The sequence below is a fragment of the Lichtheimia ornata genome, assembly GCF_029851405.1.
Source record: "Lichtheimia ornata isolate CBS 291.66 chromosome Unknown scaffold00002, whole genome shotgun sequence".
Taxonomy (NCBI): Eukaryota; Fungi; Mucoromycota; class Mucoromycetes; order Mucorales; family Lichtheimiaceae; genus Lichtheimia; species Lichtheimia ornata.
In genome coordinates this window covers 580,214-605,427 of record NW_026695322.1, presented here as the reverse complement: position 1 = coordinate 605,427, position 25,214 = coordinate 580,214, and the positions used below count along the sequence as shown (strand labels likewise).

At 43.9% G+C, this 25,214-nt stretch overlaps 7 protein-coding genes and 1 non-coding gene across 8 annotated transcripts; 3 read left to right on the top strand and 5 right to left on the bottom strand.

Annotated features, from left to right (window-relative positions):
- Positions 1–511: 511 nt before the first annotated feature.
- O0I10_000713 (uncharacterized protein) lies at positions 512–1,904 on the bottom strand (the record flags this gene model as incomplete). The annotated part of the gene is made up of 2 exons (XM_058480820.1): positions 512–1,236; positions 1,295–1,904. The coding sequence occupies 2 exons, from the start codon at positions 1,902–1,904 to the stop codon at positions 512–514; spliced, it is 1,335 nt and encodes a 444-aa protein (XP_058348384.1).
- A 1,148-nt stretch (positions 1,905–3,052) lies between these two features.
- On the bottom strand, positions 3,053–3,845 carry O0I10_000712 (uncharacterized protein; the record flags this gene model as incomplete). Its single annotated transcript, XM_058480819.1, has 2 exons — positions 3,053–3,294; positions 3,353–3,845. 2 exons carry the CDS (start codon positions 3,843–3,845, stop codon positions 3,053–3,055), a joined length of 735 nt encoding a protein of 244 aa, XP_058348383.1.
- Positions 3,846–4,099: 254 nt separating this feature from the next.
- On the bottom strand, positions 4,100–6,317 carry O0I10_000711 (uncharacterized protein; the record flags this gene model as incomplete). The annotated part of the gene is made up of 10 exons (XM_058480818.1): positions 4,100–4,153; positions 4,217–4,421; positions 4,488–4,998; positions 5,062–5,283; positions 5,333–5,503; positions 5,565–5,709; positions 5,777–5,800; positions 5,871–5,911; positions 5,969–6,046; positions 6,110–6,317. 10 exons carry the CDS (start codon positions 6,315–6,317, stop codon positions 4,100–4,102), a joined length of 1,659 nt encoding a protein of 552 aa, XP_058348382.1.
- Positions 6,318–7,302: 985 nt separating this feature from the next.
- Positions 7,303–7,730, bottom strand: O0I10_000710 (uncharacterized protein; the record flags this gene model as incomplete). The annotated part of the gene is made up of 2 exons (XM_058480817.1): positions 7,303–7,559; positions 7,616–7,730. The coding sequence occupies 2 exons, from the start codon at positions 7,728–7,730 to the stop codon at positions 7,303–7,305; spliced, it is 372 nt and encodes a 123-aa protein (XP_058348381.1).
- Positions 7,731–12,693: 4,963 nt separating this feature from the next.
- O0I10_000709 (uncharacterized protein) lies at positions 12,694–13,779 on the bottom strand (the record flags this gene model as incomplete). The annotated part of the gene is made up of 4 exons (XM_058480816.1): positions 12,694–13,168; positions 13,217–13,503; positions 13,567–13,605; positions 13,666–13,779. 4 exons carry the CDS (start codon positions 13,777–13,779, stop codon positions 12,694–12,696), a joined length of 915 nt encoding a protein of 304 aa, XP_058348380.1.
- Positions 13,780–14,253: 474 nt separating this feature from the next.
- On the top strand, positions 14,254–15,177 carry O0I10_000708 (uncharacterized protein; the record flags this gene model as incomplete). The annotated part of the gene is made up of 5 exons (XM_058480815.1): positions 14,254–14,544; positions 14,598–14,711; positions 14,774–14,841; positions 14,898–15,035; positions 15,099–15,177. 5 exons carry the CDS (start codon positions 14,254–14,256, stop codon positions 15,175–15,177), a joined length of 690 nt encoding a protein of 229 aa, XP_058348379.1.
- A 380-nt stretch (positions 15,178–15,557) lies between these two features.
- On the top strand, positions 15,558–15,629 carry O0I10_000707. Its single transcript has one exon. It is a non-coding gene; the product is annotated as a tRNA-Glu (tRNA).
- A 4,106-nt stretch (positions 15,630–19,735) lies between these two features.
- O0I10_000706 (uncharacterized protein) lies at positions 19,736–25,034 on the top strand (the record flags this gene model as incomplete). The annotated part of the gene is made up of 4 exons (XM_058480814.1): positions 19,736–20,463; positions 20,526–20,566; positions 20,663–23,764; positions 23,827–25,034. 4 exons carry the CDS (start codon positions 19,736–19,738, stop codon positions 25,032–25,034), a joined length of 5,079 nt encoding a protein of 1,692 aa, XP_058348378.1.
- Between the last annotated feature and the right edge of the window lie 180 nt (positions 25,035–25,214).

The window sequence follows — 25,214 nt, the reverse complement described above, 5'->3', positions numbered from 1 at the left end:
TCTCTTTTTTTTTTCCCCTGTTCATTTGTTGTATTCATATATAAAGTAGCCGAATGGCAGAGCGTGGGTATACATTACGCGCTATATACTATACACAGCAACTTGCATTAAGGAGAAGCGACGGGTTAAGGCTATATTCATTATGCAGCGCAAATGATAAAGGGGGACAGGATCTGCAACATATTGATCCGCATATAGATAAATGGTCCTGGATTGCCGATCGTTTGCGGGTGTGTGAAAGAATCAAAGTTTAGTACATGTTTCTCGGTGTTATGATAATTAGTCTTCCGCAAAAAGCTCTCATCAAGATATGAATAAATACGCAATCGTGTTTTTTGTATGTGTGTGTGAAAAAGTTTGTACATGCCAAGCTGCTGGTATCAATTTTATGTTCCAAAGATACAAAGGGGAAGTATTTTTCCCTTTTCTCCAAGCACACGGGAACCAGCCCAATGGCCATACGAGAAAAAAAGAGAGAGAAAGAGAAAAAGAAGATGTAACAACAATTGAACTAACAAAAACCATATGGATATTGTTGCAAATCCATAGCCGGTGGTGGAGGTGGTGGTGCAACCATGTTGGGCTGTGGTGCCATGGATGTATAAACGGCAGCTGTAGGATCAAGAGCAGCAGCCGACCATTTATCCATAAAGAGTGATTCTGTTGTTGTCATTTCGTAAAGGTTGTATGGCTCGGGAGTCGCTGAGGGCGACAAGGTAAATTCGCGGCATTCGTCAAGCATGGGTGGAGGCATTGCCATACCTGCGGGAGCAGCAGCAGCAGTAGTAGTAGAAACAAGAGTTGGTGTGTATACGATTTTGGTAGCAAGATCAGGTACCAGGGCAGTCAAATCAACCATGGCTTGTTGTAGATCAGCAGCTGCACCTTGTAAGACATGTGTGTATTCGATACTAGCTTGTTGACCTTCCGAAAAGTCACCACAACGGATCCATTCCTTGTCAATGTTCAAACGTTGCATTGAGAAAACAAGCATTTGGGGATCGATAACATTCACTTGAAGCTGACACTGATCAAGCTGATCATCCAAAAATGTGAGTTGTTGGATGGCATCAAACGGCACTTGAATACGAAACAGATGACCCTGGGCCTGAATCTGCCAAATCATTTGGCGTAAAGCAGGGTCGGCTTCACATATCAAATCCCATTCATGGCCTTGAGCAAAGCGGGTCCATGTGCCGATGCGGAGATTGTGGGCTTTGAGTGACACGACAGGACCTATACCATCGTACGGTTTTAGAAAAAAAGATACATTCATCTCCTATTATCTCCTTACCTTTGTTGTTGCTGGTGGATGATGATGATGGTGATGAACAGGAGGAGGAAGAAGAGGAGGAGGAGGATGTTGTTGAGGAGGCAACAATAGAGGGTGGTGCAATCAACATGCCTTCAGACATGGCACGAGGTGCTACATCATGATGATCCTTGTTTTCATCAGGCTTGGAACTAGCAGCACGTGTGGTAGTTGTAGGACGGCGGGTATCACTTTGCTGTCTCAACTCTTCAAAACGTTTAGGTGTCATCATGGTGCGGAAAGTAGGTTGATATCGAGGAGGAGCGCGCTCTGTCCAACGAGGCAACAATGGATGGCAACCGTTGCCATTGACAGCGGCGGTTGTATTGTTGCTGCCATGAGAAATAGCACCACCCATAGCCAAAGCGTTTGATAAAGCTTCCATTTTGCGAGCCTTGGCGCGGCGATTTTGGAACCAGATTTGAATCGTGCGTTCACTTACACCCAAATCATGAGCCAGCTGACTACGTACAGTACCATCTGGCAATGGGTTGATAGTAAATGAATTTTGAAGCACTGTCAACTGGTGAGGCTTGAGGTGAGTGCGTTTGCGTGTGGGTGCAGAAGTCTTGGTTGTGTTCTTTGTGATCATTGTGTGTTATAACGAAAGGCGTGGGCGTGTATAGGTTAATGCGTGAACCAGCACGTCAAAAGATAGCAAGAAAAATGATGGGAAAGGGATAAAGAAGAGGAAGAGAAAGAGAAAATGTTGGGTGAGAAATGCCAAAGAGCATCTCCAAAAAAATGTTGGTCCTAGTTACACAAAGAATATTGGTCACCCCCCACAGAAGCCACGCGCCCCCTTGTACACCTTGCCCTTTTTACAAACCCACCCTCTATCTTGCTCTCCTCCGTTCCGGATGAATGAATGCCATCCGCCCTTGACCGGGAGAACAGGCACTTTTGTTTCTTGATACATTCAAGGAGTCTTTACACACACACGCAGCCTTTTCATCGATTCGTTTGATATCTTTTAACGGCTCTTTTCAGCGTTCTCGACCCAACAAAGGTGTTAATCGGGGTCACAAGCATGGTCCGTTGCAGTATCGTTTTTGATTGTCTGTGCACAATGTAAAGCGTGCAACACTGAAAGATTGATTGTTTGCATAACCCGCCGATACTACCATTAGTGGATGTGGATGATGCATTATCATGCATACAAATATACAAATACACGCTATGTACCTTTCCATGGCATACGTAATGGATGATGACGACGATGGTGGAAAGGAAAAAGTCTCATCTGAACCATTTCTTTACTTCATCTCCGCCGGGAATCATGTGCGGTTTCCATGGGTTAACGAAAAGGATAATAGTATGCTATCCTGCTGTCGTGTGATTCAATCCCTTACTCCTCCGCCCCCCTCCCCCTACTAGACTCTTTCCAAGATTGTGTCTCCTTCGCATATAGAAATAGCACAGCGCAGCATGATTTCTTTTTATTGTTCGTGGTGGCGGAATACGTTATGCGTTATTCATAGTTTTGGTTCTCCCCCAACAATGCTCAGCATCTTTTTGGCCCTGATTGGTCTAAGAAAGAGGAACGATGTACACAAAGCGTCAAAGCTAACTTATTGTTGACAGCAGGAAACATGATACAAATGAATGCTGCAGCAAGTGATACGATATTTATGATGTCAATGAACGTACACAAGAGGAGGTATATATGTGATGCAAAATCTAGTTCTATTTACAGTGATGTGTTGCGTCTACTACAAAGGTGTTGACCATTCTCCAAGTCTAGCTATTGAATAATCGGGTATACAAGCGATCGTGCATGCCTTGACATACGTCGAGTAATGGATTAGTTTGACAACAATCATCCATGCTGATGTCCTTTGTTTCTTTGATGATCCGTTCGATTGGTTGGCGGGATCGTAGTAGTAATCGCTGAGCTTCGTAAGGGCCCACAATGTTCATGCGTACGGCAGATGAATACAACGTCCGAGTAAAGAGGTACAACCATAAATGCAATGTATTTTCTATCATTACACAAGATTAGAGGTAATTCGAACAAAGAATGTCGCTGTTTTCACTTACCCAGATCCACTTGAAGATAACGACACACGAGACCAAAGCATACAGGAAAATGACCTTCCACTTCTTCTGCACGAATGAGAGTCTTCCACTTCTTCATTACGCTGATATCAAGATCATTGGTTTTGGTCGTCTCAGTGAAACATTTGAGATAGAGGATAATCATAGCAACGCCCTGGGCCAATGATGCACGCCGTCCCACCGCATTCGCTACCATGACAGCCTCGCATATAGAATCACATTCCTTGAGCCTTGATAAAGGATCCTTGTCGTCCATGGCTTCATATCCAGCACGTACAAAACAAGTCGAGTTGGAAGCATACGACATGTTGGCACTGATTACGAAATCCGCCAGGTTGTCACCATTGAGCAATCCAGCTTGGTGCATGGCCTCAAGGCCTGACGATGCTACGAAGCCACCCGTTGGTAATGCTGAATCGGTCAAGATATAGAGTAGCCAGCTGCTGGTTTCGTTGGAGACAAAGGGGTTATCCATTCAAGTGAAAAGAAAAAATTGTGGAAGAAGGAAAGAGAATATCGTTGACTTGTTGCGGGAAATTCCGGCCATTGTCAATGATTGTATCACCTAAATTTGATTTGTTCCCCCACTTTGACCCGATGCAATGCTTTCGTTATCAGTAGCGGATTATATTACAGTAAGATTAGGATGAATAAAAGAGAACAATAGGAATAAAGGAATAAACTACATGGTAACCAAAATATCACTTGTTGGAGGAGGGGAGGGCGCCCTTACTTTTTCTTTTGGAAAATGACCTTCATCTCTTCCAAAGAATGACGCGAGGTCTATAATACAACACCCATAAGCCAAACGACGTTCCATCCATGATGTGCCATAACTTAACTTACCTCTGGAACAAAAAAGAATACGAGTAGCCAAAAGATGAGCGATAATCCTGCATAGAACCAAAACGTGCCTGCCGTGGTCATGCTGTTGATCATCGAAAGATAGGTAATTGATACCACAAGGTTACAGATCCAATTGACAGCAGTTGCAACGCCATTGCCCTTTCCACGCAATGCAATAGGGAAGACTTCACTCTGAATGACCCATCTGTAATGTGTGCAAAAGCAATAATAAGCCGGCTGATCATGTGATGTTTAACCATCTACCACTTACGGAGCATAACCAAGACCAAGAGCATATCCAGCAACGTAGATAATCAAGAACAAGATCAACATGGCGGTAATAGCAGTGTCGTTGCCACGAGGAGGGCATCCAGTCTTGCTCTCGTAAAGATCGCTACCAAGCCCTTCCAACAGCATACATTTATCTTGAGATATTGACCATCCGCACTTGTCATCCATTACGCAGCGTGCACAATGCGTGGTATAGGCTGAGCAGTCATCCTGAGCAGTAATAAATCCTTGTTGAGCTGCAAATGTCGCACCCAGTGCAATTAAGCCTGCTGCCATGATCAACATGGTGATGATCAACATGCGTCGTCTTCCTGCACGATCAATCACAATCACAGCGACAATGGTAAACACCATGTTGGTGGCAGAAACGATAATAGCAACAGTGGTCGAATCTTGATGGCTACGGAAACCAGCCATGCGTAAAATTGTTGCTGCATAATACATGGCTGTGTTGAATCCCGAAAATTGTTGTGCAGCTTGTAACATGCATGCTAAAAAAGAGAAGTTAGGAAGGTAAGTATATCTTTTCCTCTTTTCTTCCCATATAACATTACCAATGATAAGTGGCCAATAGTTTTCACGAAGCAAAAAGTCCTTGTAAGTTGATGATCTTGTAATTTCAACGTCGTGTGCAATGTTCGCCACTTCCTTATCCAAAAAGGTATCCGACACTGAATCGCCATAGATTTTACGCAAGGATGCTTTGGCCTTGTCAGGTTGATTGACAATCACTGATCGTCGAGGTGATTCGGGAAGGAAAGGCATCACTAGTAGTGCTATTGTAAGCCATCATTCCACTTTAATATCCATGCCGATAACACTTACCAACCAATTGAAACAAGGCTGGAATACCAGCAAGACCAAACATGTATCGCCATCCTTCATCCACGTTGGAGAATGCAATGTTGATGACATAAGCAATGACTTGTCCAAAGGTGACAACAAGTGTGTTGAGCGTAGTCAAGCGACCGCGGATATGGCGTGGAGATAGCTCACCTATTCATCACCCTCGTTAATGATCGTTCATCATTATGACATGATCCTCCCCACTACTTACTGATGTAAACGGGTACCAACATAGACGCCATACCGACACCAATACCAACCACCAAACGACCAAGGAGTAATACCGCATATGACTTGGCGAGTGCTTGTAAAAGGGCACCAGCAATGAACACCAAATCGGAAAAGATAATCAATGGCTATGATAATAGCATTCGTTGATACATGGCTATGACGGCATGATTATCCCAATTCTTCTCCGTTTACCTTTCGTCCAAATCTATCGGATAGCTATAGACGCATCTCCAATGTCAGCTACTTGTTTTAATATCCCAAGGGTCCTCTCTTTTCCAAAACTTACCACACCAGCAGCAGCTCCTCCCACAATGGCACCAATGGTTGCTGCAGGTACAAAAATGAGTCCTCAAGGTTATAAACAGGTGATTGATTGATACATACTTCCACTGACAACGACTTCTTGTCGTACCGTACTCATATGGAAAACCTCTTGCATCGGCTGTAATGCACCGGATATAACTGCCGGTTTCCTCAAATGGTCAGCAAATGATAATCCACCCATGTGACCCTAAAGCGACATACCTCCAGTGTCATAACCAAAGAGAAAGCCTCCAATCGCAACACAAAAGACAAGCATGTATGTAAAAAAGGACGCGTTGCCGAGATACTGCTCCTCTTCTTCGGCTTGATGGAAATCGATCGACTCGGATTTCAGTACGGTGGTCACCATGTCGTTGCCTTTGCGCTTTTCATTGTCGCCTTGATCAATCTCGGCATTGGTGCTAGCCATGGTTATTCAAGTGGGAGAATCAAGCAAGCGGCACTGGAGGGAACGAGAGAGAAAAAGTCGGAAGGTGTTGGGTGGAGTTGTAGCAGTAAAGCTGGGAGTTTTTATCCATGTTGCATCCCAGTCACTTGTCAATCGATTTTAAGGTTCAATGTCTGCTGTCCACAACTTTCCAAGAAGGTAGTACAAAGATGTGTGTCTCCGGAAGATATGGCAGAAATCACAACATTCCACTTGAAATCATCCTTCTCTTTCTTCAAATAAAAAGTGTATTGTTTTCATCAACATCATCTCTTTTACTATTGCTTCAGCTTCAAATACACAAAATGATGGCTTTATGGCTGGTCACAAAATGTAACCCGTTCCCATGGAAACACTGTGGAACTTTATGAATTTGCGTACAATGTAATCCATCCATGAGCTCCGTATGGTGGATTCTAGAAACCCAAAGTTAAAGATCCACTCATCCCATGCATCCGTATTTTCCCACTCTCTATTGTATGTGCAACCCATTCTCTTGGCCGCTTCAAGTTTTCACCTTAATTAGCACATTCAACATGCTTTTTTTTCTCACATTTTTATTCTTCAAGTGATAATGAATCATGCTGTTGATCTACGAATCATTTTGATCCAGTGGTACAATGGCAACAAGCAACTCACATCCACCCCCCCATCCCACACGTGACATAGTTTCCAGGCACACCAGTACATCACATGGGTACATATCACTCACGGAATCGAATAATGCCCGAGCCGCTAATCCGAATAAAGACATACAGTGGCGTCTATAGATGAGAAATGCCATTTTTAATCGGGTCGCATTGATGTAGTGAATCATTGGTGAGCGTGTAAGAGAGAGAGCGTGTGTGTGTATATATGTGTATACGCGTTGTATGATATGTTGTGTGCGTGGATTGATGTGTGTATATCTACAATACAAGGAGCGAAAAAAAGAGATCGTGGAGTAGGTCGCCTTCATCATCATCACTTAAGTCTTTTTATCCTTCATGAAGTTCATGGCCTTGATAGCTTCCCGATTCTTCTTTCTATGATACTGTCGGTTGCTGGGTCTGGTGGTCTTTTGCTTTTGCTTCTTTTCATCCAACAAATCCCAAAGCCAGTCAGGGTATTCGCTGTCATCCAAGGCCACTGGATCCTTGCCGTCCTTCAAATAATTGATGCCCTTGAGCACTGTGCCTTTAGGAACTGACGATGCAGGTCGAGAAGAGGTTGGCTTGACCGATTCTATTAACCATGGTTCATTTAGCACAATTGACAGATCGTCCCATGGCGGTTCTTACCTTTTTCAGAAGTAGCCTCAGCATTTCGAATGACAGCTGCATAGTGAAAGTTGCATTGTATCCGTGGAGCGACTCGTCGTACGATGCCCAAAGGTCGTGCCAACTGCAAGAACATATTTGTTTTTTCGGACAAGAAAGAAAGGCGGGAGCAAGTTTGGCTGGTGTTTACATGAAATCCCATCCCAGGTAGTCACAGTGATTTGATTGGCTTTGACATGAACAACCGCCCATTGACAATTAGACATAGCAGCACTCTTATAGAAAGTGTAATAATAAAACGATCGAATGATGGCACCACAAGAATGTATCAATAAGGATTCCATTTATCTTTATAATATTAAAAAAATAGAGTAATTTACAAATTTGGGATAAAGGATTATAGTACAAAGGAAAGGAATGAAATGGGAGGATAATAGCAAGAGGTGGATATAGTACAAAGGCAAAAGGATAGCACCCAGCAAAGTCAATGTAAATGGAAGACATTGTTAGCATTGGAATGTATCATCACATCATCGTATAGACTTACCAACAAGATTTCCCAGACGGCAAAAGAAAAGAAGAGAACGGGGAAAGAGAGGAGGGAAGAAGGAAAGAGGGAAAGATGGGAAAAGAAGAAGAGAAAAAAGCCGCCCGGGGTGCCCTCCCCTCACCTATGTACAATAAAAGAGGTCAGTTCAGCAAGATGAAAGCAGAAAAAGAAGTGTACTTACCGTGCTCGGGTGGGTTCGGGCAAAGGAATGCAGACAAAGCTGTTGAAAAGTTGGGGCCAAGCAGAGGATTACGAGGTATCGTGCAGGTCACCCTTGATGTTAATCTCTATAGAAAGAATGTAAGAAAATGCTATTACATGATGAATAAAACATGCACTTACTGTTGATATTGGCATAGGAGGAGGACAAGAAAGAGAAGCGAGGAAACGAAAGCATAGATATGGCCTACAAGAAGTACATACGAATGAGATGGCATTAGATGAATGCTATTAGCTGTCCACTTACCAAATGAATGTGTGTGGGTGTGGGTGTACGCGAAAAAGAACGAGAGCAAGATGTGAAAAAAAAGGTGCTGCGGAACGGGGGTCGCCTTTAATCATTTCTGCGCGTAACACGCGACATGAGCACGCCATCACATTGATGATACCTCTGCCCTTGGCTTTTTTCTTTTCAATGCAATCCTTTCCCCTGATCATTGTAACTCATGTTCTTTTCATGAGACGATTCCAAAACCGTTTCAAGCGCATTGATCAGAGCCAATCTAACAAAGTTGGTATTTGGAAGGCCATAAAACATGCAAGAACGAAAAATTCATAATCACTTGTATATATGAAAATGTTCTCTGAAACGTGCTCTACATTTTGGTCTTTTACTTTTTCAAAATGGATGGGATTTGATTGAGATACGACCATTTTCCGTGAGACGTAATATTATCGTAACTCAAGCCTTTGTTTGGTTGACAAGCTATGTCATGCCTTAATCATAGAACGTTCTCCGACACCTGCTCTTCATTTCCATATTATACATTTTCAGAATGGGTGCGATTTGCATGAGATACGGTGGGTTTTATTCAAAGATGGCAATACTAACAATGAACAGAGATAATTCCGTCGTTGCATTCCAAGTTGCTGCCGCATAAACATATAAATCCAGAAGATATAGGCCTTCACGTCAATGTCAATCCAGTCCCATCCATTATCATCCTCAATCGCATTCATATGATATGATCCTTCCTCCCTGCTGTCAACGTGCAAAGTAACCAAAACAGTATTCCAAGGTTTCTCATCACTTCAATTGATTGATCCATCCATCGTAACCCAATACGACTCCTGACATGCTTGCTTACCATCCGGCTGTTGGTCAGCCTCTTTCTTTTATCCATTGCATCTCAACCAGTCGACATACTTGATAGCTGATATGGCATCATCCATAGGGACCGGTATTTATTGGTTCAAGTTGTTATATGAAAATAAAGGCTGTAAAGCAGCAGGATGCTGCAAGAACTTGAGACAAGGCAGTAATAGCACCAGCTGTTGCCGTTGGCTGTGACATGGGTGCGTGTTGTAGTGAAGTGACCATGGCTGTGGATACTGCTTCAGATAACAACTGCTGGAATGATTGCTGTTACGTTTGGTTGTGACAGAAGCATGTGCAAGACACAGTATCAAGAAAGGCGGGTGTTGTAGTGGGGTGCACACGCCATGGAGTTGCCATTCTGTCAAAGACAATCGGATCAAGAGAGTTGTAGGATTGACATGATGGGGTGAAGCAGGGCAATCGTTCGCATGCGATGGAATGGCAAACAGTTGAGATTGGGAGGGTGCAATGTAGGACACAGGGGCAAGAGAGAATAAGGCAGCACCTGAGTCGGGTGATTAGAAGTTGAGCCTGTTATTAGCGTGAGTGTCTATAACGATCATAAAGATGGATGCTACATATTGTGTCTGCATGCTTATTACACACTGTGGATCAAAGCATTATTCCATAGGTAGTAATAAGCCCTTCCACACAAAATCGACGCCTACGAGCGAAGCGAGCAACCCAGGCCGCTAGTTAAAGATGGGTAATGACCATTCTAGTAGGATCAGGTGTGGTGGGGTTGTTGACGCCTACAGCTTGTATTCTCCTCCCTTTGTTCCTTGAATCATTTGATGTATTCCATGTCTACGATATATCACTTTTAAGTTGGTTTGACCATGTTCGTTGACAATACCTCATGCTTTTACCTCTTTACAAGAATCAAATATCACAATGACGACCATGACATAAGGGAAAGTTGGTGGATAACAATGAAAACTATGGTATGAATGAACACAAAGACCCACTCTCATCCACAGGGCATCAAAAAACACTCTTCAACGTGATACGCACACAAGCTTAGGCCTCTGGCAGTGTCATCCATCAAACAGGGCACGCTATGGAGGAAAAAGATGTATCTTTATTTTCCCAACATGAACGCATGAAATACAGAGCAAATGGTAATCTCTTCATCAATAAGGGTAAAGATGGTATAGCCACCAACAGCACGAGTGGATCTCTTGACTACGTAACGTCTCCAAGGAGCCTGGCTTCAAGAGTCCTCGCCATTTGACCGATCCTACTACTCATGGCTGTAAAGCTTGTTGATCGTATTGCGTCTCCTTGTCATTGTCGTATCCACCCATCATCTGGACTCAGCTCGTGTATTGTTACATCCTAGGTTACTATCCAATCTTAGCCTCCTTGCTCTTCTCTGATAAATAAATCCCATATCAAGTATCACTTACCATATAATTCTCTCTGATCACACATTTGCCGTATACACATCTCGATAACATTCCAAAGAAACATGATCGGTATTGATCCAGACATCCAATTTGTGCCGAGTACGGCTGATACAAAGCAAAATGGTCGCCGTAATGAGTGTTGAGCGAGTTCTCCACACCAAAGAAAGCAATGATGATTTGCCCTTTCATATTTCGGATCCTTCGCGTCATCTCATGGGCGCTGCCTTGATACCATAAAAATAGCAATGTTGCCATTTTGTTGAAGATGACTGGATCCACTCGCAGTAGTAATGTGCTATAGATTATCCCAACAAGTCCTCCTGTCAGTCCACAAATATCTTGAATGTGTCGATTCATAACTATACCATTCATTGTTCCATCATATGGGAGGTACACGCCGCTGCTTGGGCCTTTTGGTAGGCGAACGAACCACCAAAGATCAGTCTTGGTAAAACCCACTTGGCCTTTGCTCCATTGTTCGAATCATCGCCATGGTGTTGTGTCGATAAATACCACATGCAATGTTGTGATTATGCATTTGCACGCCGTTTGGCCGTGGTAGAAGGGTTCGTACATGTTCTTCTGACCAGGATAGCTTGGCGATGGTTGCTGTTGGTTATTGCTCGGATGTTGGTGGATGAATGAAGCATCGGCTGAACAAGACATCAATTGGTGCTTTCCTACGGCTGTTACTGAATCAAGGAACGATGACTCTTGCAGCACATGGTTGATGGAATGAGGCCACTGGATGATAGGGATGTGTTCCAAATGTCGCAATTTCTTGATGTGCAGCGTTATCGCGACCCGTTGCTCCCGTGCTTGAATTTAAACTTGCATCAAGAGAACATGTCGAATAGGGATAGCAATGATGGTAATGCGATCTCCATGACAAGTGATGGTGCAGCTGTATCATCATCCAAACCCATACCACCATTGTCCAAAGAGCGTTCCAATGTTGTGGCGATGCCGTTGCTTTAAGACGATGTCGAATGATTGCCATTGCTACCCTCTTGCCACCTGAATGTTGATTCTTCTTCCACCAGCGCTGTGTATACAGTCATACTGCTTGTGTTCGCCATCGATGACAATCAGCTGCTCTTCAGTGGCTCCAATCGTATACGCCATATATAAATTTTGCTGCATCCTCCACGTAGTCTTATCCCATGCTGTATCTCCTTGAATGCTCGTTCGTCTTTATGTATAATAACAGGTCAATGGTTATGAAATGAGAGCCTTGTCCTAAAAACCTACCCTTACAAGATTCCCTTGTCAAATTGAACATCCTTGGGATCGCGTTACGAACGACGACATTGGCACCTGTTTCTCGACCTGCATTCAAGATCGTTTATGGAAGTGTCAGGGTCATCTTCAAGCTGGCGATTTTAGGGAATGTACCTCGAATGTGTAAGTTGTCAAGAACAAAGAAAGCGGGATACCTTGAAAGCGCAAGTTGTGAAGAACAAAGAGATCCAGGGGCGGTGCGTGATTGTTGAAAAGAATGCTGCATGAAATGGATTGCTTTTTTTTACTCACCGCTCCTCCTTTTCATTCAAGTGAGTGCTCGATGTCCATCACCTTATCCACCACCACCACCACCACTAGACGAGTTCAGGGTGATGCTATTACACTGGCATATCGATCATCATAACACACGTGTGATTCACCGCATCCATATCCCTTTTTTGTACCCCATCCTTTCAATTGCATGCTTTGCAGAATAAACATTCAACATCAACAAGTAACCTTTGCAGTGGATTGGTGCATAGAGCATTTCTAAATATGTTTTACTGGGCATCTATTAACAAAAAGTGTTGCACATCTACTATCTGTAATGTGGATAATAGCAATAGCTATCAACAGCTGACGCATCTCGATAGCCATCATCCTCATAATAATACTTGTTGCTTGATGTAGTTGTAGCAGTCATAGGCTGATGCTGATAGGCATTATAATAGTAGCCATCACTGGTGTCTGAATGAGCTGAAGAATAATACTGCTGATTGCCGTGGTAGTTGTTATCCACATTGGTGGTTTGTATAGGAGGAGGAATAGGTTCCGAGAGATGAGTAGCTGTCGTTGCATTAGAGTAAACGGAAGGATATTGGGGTGTTGTGGGATAAGATACTCGAGGGATGGTTGGCTCTGGGATGTATCGACCCCATTTTGGTTCCGTCGGCAGTTGAGCAATGGATGATGGTCGCTTTGCAGGTCGCGCAACCCATACCGAGAGCAGTAAGAATATCCACATGACACAATTGAGTGAGCCACATATCCAAGTCGTATTCACCAAGACACACCTACAATGTTCACTTTAGGAATGCAATAAATTTAAGTGGATAACATACCTGTGGTATAGTAAGGGATACAAGGCATCGCGTTCTTGGTCGAGTAGATTGCAGTAGGGTATGAAACCTTTGGCAGGCTGTGAAAATGTGACGAGATCGTTTGTCCATGGCTCTTGACCACCGAGAAACGTGATAAGTAAGATGGTGGATGATAACACGATGATGTTGATGGTGCTTAGAATCCTATCGCCACGTACATGCTGACCTCGTCTACAACATCCTGCATGGATGCACACTGCTGTAGAGCTGGTCAACGAAAGACCAAGAGCAATGTACCATAGCAAATACTATAAAATGGCTCGTCGTCTTAGGTAACAAAGTAAAACGTGTGGTAGCAGCGTCTTGTTTACCTGCCAATGTCCTCCTTTGAACCAATCTGGTATATCAGTCTACATACCATCATTGTGTTAGTATTGATTACTAGGGGAGTGCCGGCCGTGTATGATTACCTGATTTTGGTACACGTTAAACAAGATACACTGGGATGCATGGCTGGCAAATGCAAGTGCGCTTACAACAAACACTGTACATCGAACAATGTTCAAAAAGACAATGGCTCGCATAAACGAAAGAAATGTAATTGAAAGAAAAGCAAAAAGGAGAAGTACGTTGTATGGAGAAATCAATCAACAAACATGCATCATGCTCAAAATGCCCAGGGATTATGTAGACGGAGATCTCACCGTTCAAACAACATGAAACTGATTCACTCATTCTTGTCTTTTGCCAATCTCACAATGCTTTGATTATCCAACCAACTCATTCGTCAACAATAAAGACACTCGCTTTATTACATGATAATGAAAAAGTGGATATATATACATTCGCTGTTAATATATCTCCTCCTCACCCCTTGCTTATCCATATCGCCATAAACGGATGGTCGATGATGATGCCTCATAGGACAATGGCGCGCTGCTTGGATTTTTTCCTCTAGGTCAGTGATCAGTGATGATGTCCATTTCACTGCTGGGCAACAATTTCAAAGCAACCATCCACCGGATCCGCTCTCCACCTTTCCTTTCCTTCGAGCCACCATGATTCGCCTATTTGCGATAGCCGCCTTTGCTGTTCTCGTTGCATTGGTTCAGGCATCAACACAAGAAGACAATAACGCGTCGAATTCAGCTGCTGACAAGATCAAGCTACTCGTTTACCATAATCATGACGGCACTTACAAGAAGCGTGGAGAGATTACAGGCTCACCATCGTCTTTGGTTTACACTTCCACTATTCAGGATGACGGCATTGACGTTTCCAGCGCATTATACCAAGTAAAAGTTCGCAATGAAGCAACCGACCAGATTATACTATCCTCTGCAAAAACAGTAAGTGCAATGGCTCATTGAAGGCACTCTTATCTTGACATTCGCTACACTAGTGCCAACTCGTCGCAAGCAACTGGGCCGATGAATTCCGTATCCATTTCGATGATCAAAACCAAGTTTACCATATTGACTACGACGCACAAAGCAATGCATGCACCGATATTGAGGTATGGGAGTGTTGTGTGTATCATGGCAACGTGTTTTGCATTAACACCAAATCATTGTACAGCTTCCTGTCAAGACACCTCGTAAGCCTGCAACTGTGGTCAAGATTGAACGACATACCATTGGTGCAAAGTAAGTGGTTGATGCATGGGAACTTGGGGTGTCATTATTCTAAATGCATATTCAAGACCTATGCTCGGTCAATTTGGTGGCAAGGCAGCATCACAGCAAGCACCAGCACAGCAACAACCAAGACCTTCGGGTAAGGCAGGTGAAATGGAAGAATTGCCTGTGGAAGAGGAAAAGACTTTCTTTCAAAAGTATTGGTAGGTTTATGATTTACAGCATGCAGGATTATACGTTTGATGATTGACTCTTCATCTTCATAGGTATTTGATTCTTGCTGGTGGTTTAATGTTGGTCAACTCCATGGCTGCTCCTCCTCCAGAGAATGCACAACGTCGATGATAGGATAAAACATTGTACATGTAAATCTTTTTACTGGTGTTTGTAGCATGTTATATAATTAAAAGGAAGGAAAATCATCAAATGGATTGCATGTGGATTGGTAGGAAACGCTTTAATGTCTTTTAAATGACTGTGTGTGATAAAAAAAGAGGTGTATGTAAAACGTACAACATGCAAGTAGGAGAATAACGGATGAATAAAATGCCGTGTGTGGCGTTTGGCGCAATAGTGGCACAGTTCTCGGTCCGAAAATTTTCCAGTGATTTCATTGGCTTCTGACGACGAAACGAGCCACAACGCCACTGTATCACCTTCCTTATATGGTAATTGTGTGGTTCATATAGCAGCGAGCGGTATAAAAAATAAGAAGAAGAAAAACGTCCTCTATGGTCTAGTGGCTAGGATCCCGGTCTCTCACACCGGTGGCCCGGGTTCAATTCCCGGTGGGGGAACGCTCGACAATCTCGAAGAGATAGAGATTGTCGAATTCTTTATGTTTTTTGAAAAAATTCCTGTGGTCACGTGATTTGAGCCAACGACTTTGCCTTCATGAAGATCGTTCATGACTTTTGGATGCAAGTATAGAATACGTATGCTTACGCTTTATTACATGGATCGCTAATGCTACTACATTTTGTGATGTGCGTGTATGATTTGACACATTGATGAAATCACCCATTAACATTATTCTTCACAACAATCCAAGCATCGTCTTTATTATAGTAATCATCAATCTCAAAGCGTCTTCTTGTCACGGGGTCTATGTAGCTTGCGATATTCCTTCTGCCCTTTATTCGATAACATTGTGCGTAGCGTATGCAATGGTGGCACCTGGCTTAAATAAAGCGTGATCCATGTTCGACCGCGTTGCAGTCAATGACCAGTAGGGTGGTGTGTACGATGGTAAGTTGACAATTTTGTATTGTAATTGAAGTTGTGATGTCATATATATGGAAATTGCTGCTAGTGTAGCCGAGCATTACATCGTGGGTATCATCATGACATGTGGAGTGACATTGTAGTAGGATCTGTAGGGGATCTGCTGATATTGTCCCAAAATGTAATCGATCAATGATCCACTGCTGCTGCTGCTGCTGCTGCTTTCCATATTATGATACAAGATTGAGTTGCGATTGTTGAATTGATGGTCGTGTTGATATAAGATAATGCCACAGCGTGCAAGAGAAATTGATTCCAATCACGAGGATCCCTGATGAAAAGCCTAAGTACACAATAACGACATGAATTGCCATGCTAATATAGCCTTCGTTCCCATGTCAACGTACCTGATCCAGAAAAAGGCAGCCACCTTCCATTCATTACTTGTATTCCACCATCCAAAAGATACCTCTGCGCTTCCATGACCACCTCCTCACGTTACGGATAGACAAACAAGGACCAGCATAGTTATCTTGGATATGTTCGTTGTTCATGCGAGGTGTTATTGACATGAGCAAAAGACCTTGAACTTGGGAATAAAGAAGCTGCTGATGGGTTCCTCAATGTCAGGTTGAAATGCTTCCCAAATAGCTGTGTACATGCAATCCCTTACCTTTCACCTTTGAAGGGACTCGATTGCTTGGTTAAGAAGTTGAGTTGGGATCTCGATTGCGCATTGGAGTCAAGAGTAAAGGAAATACGAAAAGAAAATGATATCCCCCTGAAAGAGCGGCGATGCATGAACCAAAGTGTTTCAGACAATGGCGCACAGCGCTCTATCAAAATTGCCAAGGGCCATTGACATTGTCCTATGCAGGAAGAGCATACATCACATTATTTTAAAGGCTATAATGAGCTGCATGTCTGTATTATGGTGCTTGGTTTCGGGCCTAAGGGTAGGCACAAATAAAAGAAGTAGAAGTACGTGCATGGTAACGCACACTTACAAGTCGAAGCTGTACAACAGCATACGGCTCTTATAGCAACGAGCCAAGCTTGGTATCCTTTAATGATCGTAAGTACAATGGCTTGGTACACATGGTGAAAGATGCTGACACTGCTAAAGGATGATTGGCCACTGTAATCACATCATTTGGATTTCTATATATGGATCACGTCTCATGCCAACAAAGAAATGAATTCGAGGAGCACATCGTCAAACGACGCACAATGATTGTATTGTATCGATTTTTCCAAAGTTCAAGGTCATCAGACGTCTTCGCTTATCGGCTGATCTGAGCACCTGGTCGAACCAAGTTGAACATTCGCATGATGGGACAACAACCACGGCATCGTTATCATTGGGCAATGACCCTCATTATGATAGAGTAATTGGAGTTGTTCTACTTAAAAACGAAGCAATGGATCAGGGGAGGATGTAATTGATGATTTAAAGATAAGTCAAAATGATGCACGATTACTTTATGCATTAATGGAGGAGGGATAAAATGGCGACAAAGAGATGTCGGAAGTGTTTTTCGAGGAGGGTGGTGGCGGTGGTCATGCAACATTGAAGGATAAAACGTGCATTCATCCATTTGTGGAATGTCATTTCTTGAGTGGAATCATTTACCCGCGTACATTGTATATGCAAATATGCATTGCATACGTATGCATCGTAGAGCTGAGCGAGAAAAAAAAGGGCTGTCGTGTACAGTACGGCGGTGGTGATGATCAGCGTGGTGAAACCAAGCCGTCCTTTTGTAATCAGAATTCCGCCCGCTCATTGTGGCACAGGGTATAATGGATGAAAATAGCTCGATGGGAAAATTGCTACGATGCTGGGCTGATGCCGAGCTGCGAAAACAATGGACATCATTCCGCGAGTCATTATCAGCTCCTACCACATCATCTTAATTAAATTATTGCATCTCCCCGGATCTACGTATCCTTTACAATACCCCATTTCATATACACACGCTATATATATACATACACTTTTCATGCATGAATGTTGACTTTTTCTCAATAGCCATTGACAACAATGTTAGTGGCCCTTGCACGAAATGCGGAGGGAGTCACCAATGGACTCCCAGCAATGAACCTTCAATGGCCATTTGCTCATTGTGTGGGAAACACAAACACAGCACTGTAGCAGATCAGCATGGGTCTATCCCTGAAATGGTAGTTGACCACCGTGTTATCCTTCCATAGCTCATTATCGGATCCATATCTCTCGCCCCATTGTGTCCATGTCCGCCTTGTTAGTGCGCGTAAGAAAAACACGCTATTGCCGAGGTTCACAGGATATGTGTATAGCTGTCATTCTAGCAACGTCATGTTTTATGTCATGCCATGGCATTACATGTTGAATAGCTAGTAAACTAGAAAAAAAAGTTGATTGCCTCTTTGGTAGAGTTATTGCGCGTCATTTTATTTCTTCTGATTTGTGCTCAAGGTTTGTTGGGATAGTACAATGGAAACTCAGAACAAGGATGGAACACGTTAGAGACCATTGCTTGTCACCTTCAAGCGGGCCTTTGCTAAAAGGCTGGCCATCAACATGCGAAAAAAAGCGACCAATGCAAACACAGAATAACACCATGGGAATAAAATGGGTCATCGGAAAGGCACATGTTGCCACCTGTTAATGACAGGTTGTGTCCCATCGTTTCGGGCACTCATGCCTGTTCTCGTATTTCTTTCTTCTATCAGCCGTCCTTTGTGTAGGCTCATCCCCACATTTCTAGTGCAGGTACATTTGCTTTGATGTTGAAGCGCCGACATTTTCCATAAGAGTTATGATTCAATATCTCGTTGCACTTGTATAAAATCCTCTTTCATCGGGAAAAAGCCGATGCTTTGACAGCAAAAGCGGCGTGGGAGGATGCTTACTTATAGCTAAATGTCATTGTTAAGAACAAACATTGAAGCAGCTCTAGTCTTAAAAGGCTTGGCCATTGCCAGGGAAAACCACGTTTGCCTCTTGCATTGTGTAACCTCCATCATAAAATCTGTGAGACTAGCTATTGCTTGTGCGGCATCAAAATGTAGTTGGGCGGTAGTGGATGTGGACATTGAATAGAAGACGTCCCATACCCCCTTGATTGATCCTTTCTATTCTACCATAGCACCAAGCAGATCGACTTGACATATTTTTCGCATGGTACAATGTGTGCAAAGTAACCAGTAAATGGGAGTTGGTGGGTACAAAAATGATACACGATGTCCAAGTCTCCTGTTGCCAAGTCATTTGCTGTGGGTAATTCACATGGATGGTGGATAAAGTCTTTCCAATGGTTGTTCAGCTTGTACACCATTGTATGCCACCGAAAAGGGTTTGTGGCCTATTTCTGGTAAATTGTAAGGTGTATCGAATAAGATTGGTGTGCCATCATCGTTGCTCTATCCACATCTCGGTGCGTACACAAAGCGGTATAAAGCGTTGTACTCATTGTCGTTGCTCGGACCTACATCGCTCTTTTTCTTCTTGCTCCATTCTTTTTACTCTATTGGTTCTGGGGATACACAATCCGCCTTACAACACGCAAAGGCCTAGCACTATATAAAAGTAGCCCCCTCTACCATATAATTCGCCTCTCCGCTCTTTTACTTTACAGCCAACTACTACTACTACAACTACACATTTATATCAACAATGGCCACGCACCTCCATTCAATGGAGCAGCAAGTGCCACAGCAGCAGCAGCAATCGTATCAATACGAACAACACGTGACCACCACCACTGAACAACAGCACTATGCCCCACAGCTTCAACAAGATGTACCACGCGTTGCTGACGACTCCGAGTACTATGCACGACACAATGGGGCCAACAGTGTCAACAACAGCGTCGAAGAAGGTGTCATGGAAGAGTATTCTGAAAAGCCGCCACCACCTCCACGACGACGTTTTTACAAGCAAAAAAAGTACTGGATCATTTGCTCCATCTTGACAGTCATCATTGTGGTCGTCGTGGTGTTGTTGATCATTTTCGTTTTCTTCCCGATGATTGCACAATCCATCATGAACAAGGCTAGCATCGGTGTGGATAGTGCCGGTATCACATTCGAGCCACCAAAGGATGACTTAGCCAAGCGTCAAGACTTCAACATGAACACGACCTTTTACATGGACATGGAAAGCACATTGCACAACACAGGCCCATTTTCTGCAGACATCAAGTTCCACAATCCCATCAATGTGTACTACAACGAAAGCATTTTGCTGGGCACGGTGACTTTACCTGATACACATGTCTCTGGTGGTTCTGGAAAACTTCAAGCTGTGACACCCTTCATGATCCAAGACGCTGATGTTTTTGCTGAATTCGCCAAAGAAATGTTGGCCAAGGAAGAATTCGTTTGGAAGATGAAAGGCAAGCTTGATATTTCCGCATTGTCAAGGTAAGCATCATATACAACAACATCCTCCTATCCAATGACATGTGTACTCATCCACTTTGCAGAACTGCCACTGTAGATCTCGATAAGGACATTGTCCTAAAAGGCAAGTGCCGTTGCATCACATGTCCCAATGTTTGGGAAGGCTCCATTGTGTCTATTATTTGCATTCAAAGCTAACATGAAGTATCCTTTATTATAGGCATGAATGGTTTCCCTGAAGTCAAGATCACATCTTTCAATTTGCCAGCCGATGCACCTGAGGGTGGTATTCAAGTGGAGCTTGGTACACAACTCGTCAGCCCTTCGCCCATTGGTGTCCAATTGGGTACCATTGCTTTACAAATCGGCTATGAAGGCGTTGTACTAGGTCAAGTGACCACTGATGGCGTCAACTTGAAACAAGGCCCCAATGATCTTAATCTCAAGGGTACTATTGTACCACAATCGGATCCTGCCAACCTTGACAAGATTGGTGCCTTGTTCTCAAACTACGTTTCCGGCAAAATGTCAACAACATCAGCAACGGGTGTCTCATGCGCTCCTGATGGTACCAATGCCATTGGTTGGTTATCCGAAGGCTTCCAATCGGTGCGTCTCAATGTTGGTCTTGGACTTGATGAGCCCTTGAGCATTATCAAGGCCGTCAATATGGGTTATCTCGATCTTGCTTTCAATGCTGATGCGCCCTATGCACCTGTGACAACCGCACCTGCTGTGGTGGCTGATTATTCAATTCCATTTGGTTTCTCGCTCAACATCACCGAAGTCTCACAGGAGCTCAAGCTTGGTACCAATGAATCGGGTGACTTTGCAAGCATTTCAGTGCCATTTGTACCTGCTCAAAGTGATCAAGCTGCTGGCAAGTTGCAATTCGCTATGAACCAAGTGGCTATTAGTGCCTTGGAAAACAAGGAGCCTCAATTCAACGACTTCACTTATGCATTGACGGCATCTGATCTCTACACATTCCAAGTGGGTGGCCAAGCTAGCACCAAGACCAGCACGCCTATTGGCAACATTACTCTTTCGGGTATCACCTTTAAAGTGCCAACATCGTTGCATGGTTTACAATTCCTCAACAGCACGCCAACCACTGTGAACTCTGTGGATGTTGTTGGAGGCACTTCGGACGCTTTACAATTGGCCATCAATGTCACCATGGATAACCCATCCGATTTTACGATTTCCACTGGCGATGTCAACTTTGCTTTCCTTGCAAGTGGTGAGCAACTTGGCAATGTGCAGCTTTCGAACTTGACGCTTGCACGTGGCTCCAATAGCAAATCGGCTGTCTCAACCTTTGATCCCAAAAAGTCACCTGTGGGTCAAAATTTATTGAGTTCATTTGTGATGGGCAAGAACAATGATGTTTCTATTTCTGGTTTTGATGGATCTACAAACATTGCATCCCTTGCTAGTGGTCTTGGTGCTATCAACATTGGTACTACGCTCCCAGGCCTTACTTCACAATTGATCCAAGGTGGCAAGCTCACGGTGAATGAAGATTCGCCATCCAATGGCATTGTTGGTGTCCAGGTATCGATTGCCAATCCATTTACGGCGGGTCTCACTATCACTTCGGTCAAGTCCTCTGCTAGCTATCATGGCATGCCTGTGGGTAACATTGATCAAGATGTTAGCAGCAATCCTATTGTTATTGGTGGTCACTCAACTGTACAATCTGATCCATTGCAAATGTCCATGAATATTGAGCCTGCAGCCGTTGCCTTGTTGCTACGTACTCTTGCTGTGGATGCCAATCTTGATACCAATGCCTTGGATGCTCTCTTCTCCATGGGTGGTTTATCCGTGAGCGGCCAAAAGGATATCGATCCCAGTGCCAACTTGTTTGACGGCTTCAACATTTCCACCTATGTGATGGATGCTATGAAGGCACTCAAGGCTGACTTGCAACTCAAATCGGGATTGACCATTGGCGAGTATGTCAACTCCTTGGAGTTCTCCCAAAACGCCGTTGCCATTGAGACCGATGCCACTGTTACACGCTTGATTCCCATTGTTGGTCAGCCTATTGTGCAACAAATCGTCGATGGTGCCATCCTTGGATTCGAGACCATTACCTTGTCATCGCCCACCGATTCGAGCTTCAAGGTCCAAATGAAGGGCAGCATTACCAATGCAGGTCCCATGGCCGCCCAAATTTCGTTCCCTGATTCGTTGACCATTGCATGGGAAGGCCGTGTTTTGGGTACTGTGGGCATGCCAACCATCCAGACCGTTGCCGACAAGGGTGCTCAATTTGATGTCGAAGGCCAATTCACAGTGACCGATCAAGGTGCTATGGGTGACTTTGCAGGCTATATGATCAACAATGCCGACTTCCAATGGAACATTTACACTGATTCAGTTGCTGTCAATGCACTTGGATACCAATTCACGGGCATCAAGATGAACAAGTTTGTTACTTTGGATGGCGCCAATGGTTTCAAGGATGCTGTTACTATTCACTCGTTCGATTTGCCATCGAATGATCCTGCTGGTGGTATCACGTTGACGGCCAACACATCCATCGTCAATCCTAGCCAAGTTGGTTTCCAATTATCGGGTGCTGGATTCAATGCCATCTACAAGGATATCTCTCTTGGTCCATTGGCTTCCGATGGTGCAGCAAACTTCCCACCAAAGGGCACAGCTGATCTCAAGATGAAGGGTCGTCTTGTCAAGCAAGATTCCAAGGAAGGCATTGATGCGGTGACTGAAGTTTTTAAGAATTATTTGGCTGCCAAGGATACGCCCTTGACCATCACTGGTGAATCTGGTTCCGGACCTAATGGAGAAGTCTCTTGGCTCACTGCTGGATTCAAGACCATCAAGATTGAGAATGTCATTATGCCTGGTCCTGAATCGCCCCCTGAATTGATTCCTGCTATCACCATGAAGAACATGCAGATCGATTTCACAAAGGATCCTTATGCCACACCTGCTGGATCAACGCAAGTAGAGGCGCAATTGAAGAATCCATTTGGTTTCCCTCTTGGTGTTAGTCAACTCAATATGGATGTCACCGCTGGTATGGAAGGCAATGATATCGCTACGCTCAAGATTCCCGATGAGAAGGCCACCACCAGCGAAACGGGTCTTGTCACTACTCAATTCAGCGATGTGCCCTTCAAGGTGTTCGACAACGCTCACAAGGCATTTGATACCTTTGTCAAGATGATCACTTCTCAATCCAACGTCACTTTTGAGTTGGCTGGTTCCAGCAATGCCATTGCGGATACTGCTATCGGTGCTCTCAGCTTGGACAACATCACCTTTGACGTTGATACTTCTTTGGCTGGTAGGTGTTTTATTGTTTTCTTTTCTTTGCGCTATATCACTCACTCATTTTCTTTTATATAGGCTTCAACAACTTTAACGGTAAGACCCAAATCTTGAGCACAAAGGTCATTGGTGCTACTTCGGATTACATCAAGGTTGGCCTCGAGATTTCTTTGGACAACCCCTCCCAGATCACTATCAACTTGGGTGATATCACATTGGATGTCAACATGAATGAATTCAACGCACTCGTGGGTCAAACTATTCTCAAGGATCTTACATTGAAGCCTGGCAACAACACTTTGAGCTGTGAGATGCATATGGGTGGATCGAATGCACAAGCCTTGTTGCAGCTGTTGAGCAATTACATGACCGGTGCTCACGTGCCATTGACTGTAACAGGCTCTGACAAGTCAACCGAAATCGCTTCGCTCAAGGATGCCATGTCGACCGTAAAGTTGGATACAAGCATGACCGGCCAAACTGAAAAGTTGATCCAATCCGCCACCGTCAAGGCTAAGGCCATTGAAGCACTTGCAGGAAAGGCCAAGACTTCCATTGTGCTCCACAATCCTCTCGACACCGAATTCGCTCTTCGAAAGGTGGAAGCTGCTGTATTCATGAACCTCAAGGACAAGTATCAGCAAATCGGCCATATTGATTATTCGTTGCCAAGTGCATTAACGGTGCCTGCTGGTGGTCAAGTGACAACGGATGATTGGCCCGTGACTCTCGATGCAAGCCCACTGGACATGCTTAGTCTTATTGGCAAGGATGGGTTGACCATTGACTTGACGCAAAATGCTACTATCACTGTGGGTGATGGTTTCAATGCCGTCTTGTATTATTACCAGAACCAAGTGCCAATGACCCTTGACTTCCAGCTTCTTGGCTTTACCATTCCAGGTGGTCCAGGTGGCAATGCTGATAATTCAACATCATCCCTACCTGCAAGTGAAGCAGCATCATCCACCCCTGTTTCTTCTGAAGCACCTTCTAGCAGTGGCGATAGCAGCAACAATGCATCGGGCAGTGATTCTCAACCTACGCCAACGCCTACCTCCGACAATGCCGATGATGCCGAATCCTCTTCTTCCTCAAGCGATGATTCTTCTGCTGATGCCACCAAGGAATCTGAAAAGCCTGAACCAAGCTCTACGGATGACAAGGCTTCTTCCTCATCAGATGCTACCACCACTGAAGAACCTTCTTCTCAATCATCCGATGACAACAGCAGCAGTGACAAGCATGATGGCATTGGATGGCTCTTCCCCTTCAAGCTGGCTTAAGTGGCATTCCACCCTATCTCTCGCCTTATTAAACAAAAAAGTTTGATATGAGTACTTTTTTTTATCCCTTTGTTCTTATTGATGTAGTTTACATAGTCTTATCCAATATTCCTTCCTTTTTACTATTATGTTTGAATTTTATTAAACATGGACAAATAATACAATTATTATCTATTCCTC